Below are 3,802 nucleotides of genomic sequence, written 5' to 3'. Positions count from 1 at the left end.
TTTATAATCTAAATATCTTAGCAACCTATTAGCGGGATTTGTCTTTTCTAGGCGGTATATAATTTTAAAATTATACTATAATAGTGCCTCTGCCTATCTAGCTTATTAACCGCTTAATACCTTTATAGTTATAAAGTATTCTAGGTTGTTATAGTCTATAAGGACTTTAATAGGGTAATTTCTTTCTATACAATAATGTTACTAGTGCTTTATTACTGCGACTATCGCAAGTAACTCCTAGATGTGCATTATGTAACGCTGTTTTATAGGGGTTATTTTCCTTAACTAAAACGCCACAGGATACTATTCTCCGTCTTTTAATTAAGATATAATTACCCCTAGGGCGAAGCTAAATGTATCTATTTTAAAGTATATATATAGCTCCTAGTAGAAGTATATTAGGATAAGTGCCGATATAAATAAATCCTTTAACTGGTCCATAGCCTACTTAGCAGCTTCTCTAAATATAAAGGGTCCTAACTTCTTGCCATTCTTAGATCCTTTTAGTAGATTAGTAATTAGGAGTATTACTTATAAATAGTAAATAATAAATATTTAGTAGAAGTTCGCCGTGCCTAAGAAAACCTACACTTCTCTAAATATTATGGGGTAGGGCTATTCCCTAATAGCGTCCACCTGACTTTTCTTTATTAACACTCCGTTGACGCTAATAATAAAGCCTAAAAAATTAATACTAGTAGTATGGAATATGCACTTTTTTAGGTTTATGTAGAGCTTATATTCCCATAGTCTTTCTAGTACTATTTATACATAGTGCGTATATGCTTTATAGTTATTAGAGTAGACTATAATATTATTAAGGTAGACTATATATATTATATCTAATAGGCCTAATAATGCCTTATTAATATAGGCCTAAAATGTTACTGGTGTGTTAGTAAGCCTAAATAGCATTACTAGGTACTTAAAGTAGCCGTACTATATTTAGAACGCCGTTTTCTACTTATTGCCGGCTTTAATTTAGATTTAATGGTATATATCTTTTAGATCTAATTTTATAAATATTTTTACGCCTAGTAGTCTATTAATAAGCCCCCCTATTAAGGGTAACGGGTAGCAATTCTTTATAGTAATCTTATTTAGCGCCCGATAGTTAATATAAAGGTAAAAGGTCTTATCCTTCTTAGGTATAAATATAATTGGTGCCCCTACTAGGCTTATAGAGGGCTAAATCTATCCTTTCTAAAGATTGTCTATTATATATTAATGTAGTACTGCTAGCTTATTTTCTAATAGGATATTGTCGGAACACATGACCTAAGGCTAATATCACGTAATGTCGTAATTGTAGTCTTAATAGGTTGTATGATTATTTTCGCAGAGGATCGTAAGGATCGCGGTGCCTAAGTAGGGGGTTGATTAGTCACCATAAGGATAACTAATCAAAGACACGACGACGACACGTCAACGACACGTAACCACGTAACTTCTGTCCATATATTCCGACACTAGCAGTTCTTTCTTTATGCGTAAAACAGCTATCCTAAGACACATAACCACGTAACCTTTGTCCATATATTCCAACGCTAGCAGTACGGTGCCAGCGATGGGGTTATATTCTAGGGAGTAAAGCTCTACCTAGTCGTGTTTAGGTCGCAGGCGTATTAGCGTAACAGTTGTTAGATTTAGGTAGCGGTACGGTGCGAGCATTGGGTGGTGATAGTGGTTAAACGTAGAGCTCGTCTATCGGTCGGTCGGTAGATCGCAGGCGCATTAGCACGATCATTCGGTCGGGTCGTGATAGCAGGCGTATTAGCGCTATCGGTTGGTTAATATATCGTATGCATATCGGCACGATTATTGTCTGTGTAGGTAGTAGTACGGTACCAGCGATAGGGTCGTTCGGGTGGCAGTATAATGCCAGCAACGGGGTCGTATTTGTAGGCGTATTAGCACGAATTCTTGTCTGTCCGTAGGCGTACTAGCGCGGCAGTTGTCTCATTCGTAGGTTATAGGCGTTTGGGGGCGTACGTGACCACGTAACCTTTATTAATATATTCTAACACTGGCAGTTCTTTCTTTGTGGCGCTGTAGGAAGGCAGTTAGGTGTTGGTTTAGCTGTAGGTAGAAGCAGTAGATGTTGGTTAGCTGCAGGCGGAGCAGTAAGTGGTCGATTAGCTGCAGGCAGAGCAGCAGGGGTCGGTCAGCTAGTAGAAGCCTAGCTGGTGGTGTTCTATTAAACGTCGTACGTTCCTAACGTTTCACCTATTCCCTATTGTTTACCACCAAGATTAATTTTAAGCTTTAACTTAAGCTAGGAAAAGGGCTTAACGAGCTTACTCTTGCTATTAAATCTCTTCTTAACGTTAAGCTTTAATTTAAGCCTAATAAGCTTATTCTTGTCGTCAAACCTTTTCTAGATATTAAGCTTCGAGCTTTACTTAGCGAGCTTACTCTTAGGCTTTAACTATAGCTTTAATTTATATTTAGCGAGCTTAGTAAGCTTACTCTTATACTTCCTTTTACCATTTACCTTCTATTTACTCTGTGAGTACGCTTATAAGGGAGTAACGTTAATTAGTTGGTTGAATTTGAAATCCTTAGCTTTTAAGGTACGTAATTAGCTCTTATAGGGTCTTTCTAGTAATAAGAGCAAAATCGGCTATTATAAAGCCTTAAGTTCGTAGAAATCGTGGAATTTATACCGAATTGGAAAGTTATGTAGCGTCCCTTATAATTTAAATGGTTCTTTTATCAGAAACAAAGGTAGGCATAATGGTAGGTAAATAGGGCCGTCGGTTGGCAATGGAGGGTAGGCTAGCAGGGCCGTCGATTGACTGTATAGTAGGCTGGCAGGGCCGTCAATTAAGGTATAGTAGGCTGGTAGGGCCGTCGATTGACGTATAGTAGGCTGGTAGGGCCGTCGATTGACGTATAGTAGGGCAGCAGGGCCGTCAATTGGTAGAAGCCTAGCTGGTGGTATTCCTAACACTAGAATCGATTAGTTCGCTGCCGTACGCTCTAAAGATCGACAGGAAGGTAGTAATAGTAAAAAGAGAGCTGCCGAACGCTCTGCCTTTTTACTACTCTTTACGACAAAGCAAGTAGCTGGCTGCCGAACGTTATACAACTTGCTCAATCCATAAGACTGCCGAACGTCCTCTTGAATTGTAATCGCAGAATGCCCTAGGTCAAGTGCTTGATCTATGCGCATTCATTGATCAATGTCGGAACACCTGGTAGGGCCGTCGATTGACGTATGGTAGGGCAGCAGGGCCGTCGATTGGTAGAAGCCTAGCTGGTGGTGTTCCTGACACCAGAATCGATTAGTTCGCTGCCGTACGCTCTAAAGATCGACAGGAAGGTAGCAATAGTAAAAAGAGAGCTGCCGAACGCTCTGCCTTTTCACTACTCTTTACAACAAAGCAAGTAGCTGGCTGCCGAACGTCATACAACTTGCTCAATCCATAAGACTGCCGAACGTCCTCTTGAATTGTAATCGCAGAATGCCCTAGGTCAAGTGCTTAATCTATGCGCATTCATTAATTAATGTCGGAACACATGACCTAAGGCTAATATCACGTAATGTCGTAATTGTAGTCTTGATAGGTTGTATAATCATTTTCGCAGAGGATCGTAAGGATCGCGGTGCCTAAGTAGGGGTTTGATTAGTCACCATAAGGATAACTAATCAAAGACACGACGACGACACGTCAACGACACGTAACCACGTAACTTCTGTCCATATATTCCGACAGATATACAGTGGTCTAAAAGGAGGTTGTTTGTCCCCTATATCTATTTTATGCTTAACTAATATAGAGTTAGGTAAGGGTTGTGC

General features: G+C 39.6%; 1 protein-coding gene across 1 annotated transcript; it reads right to left on the bottom strand.

Annotated features, from left to right (window-relative positions):
• Positions 1 to 2,614: 2,614 nt before the first annotated feature.
• K441DRAFT_663193 (uncharacterized protein) lies at positions 2,615 to 3,580 on the bottom strand (the record flags this gene model as incomplete). The annotated part of the gene is made up of 5 exons (XM_067649160.1): positions 3,345 to 3,580; positions 3,198 to 3,271; positions 2,980 to 3,175; positions 2,863 to 2,946; positions 2,615 to 2,786 (listed from the first exon to the last, which is right to left on the bottom strand). Coding segments are annotated over exons 3-4 (280 nt in total), but the record flags the coding sequence as incomplete, so codon positions are not given.
• Between the last annotated feature and the right edge of the window lie 222 nt (positions 3,581 to 3,802).

The sequence above is a fragment of the Cenococcum geophilum genome, assembly GCF_001692895.1.
Source record: "Cenococcum geophilum 1.58 unplaced genomic scaffold K441scaffold_32, whole genome shotgun sequence".
Classification (NCBI taxonomy): domain Eukaryota; kingdom Fungi; phylum Ascomycota; class Dothideomycetes; order Gloniales; family Gloniaceae; genus Cenococcum; species Cenococcum geophilum.
Note: the sequence above shows the minus strand (reverse complement) of the source record. Positions and strands in the feature narration are given on the sequence as shown.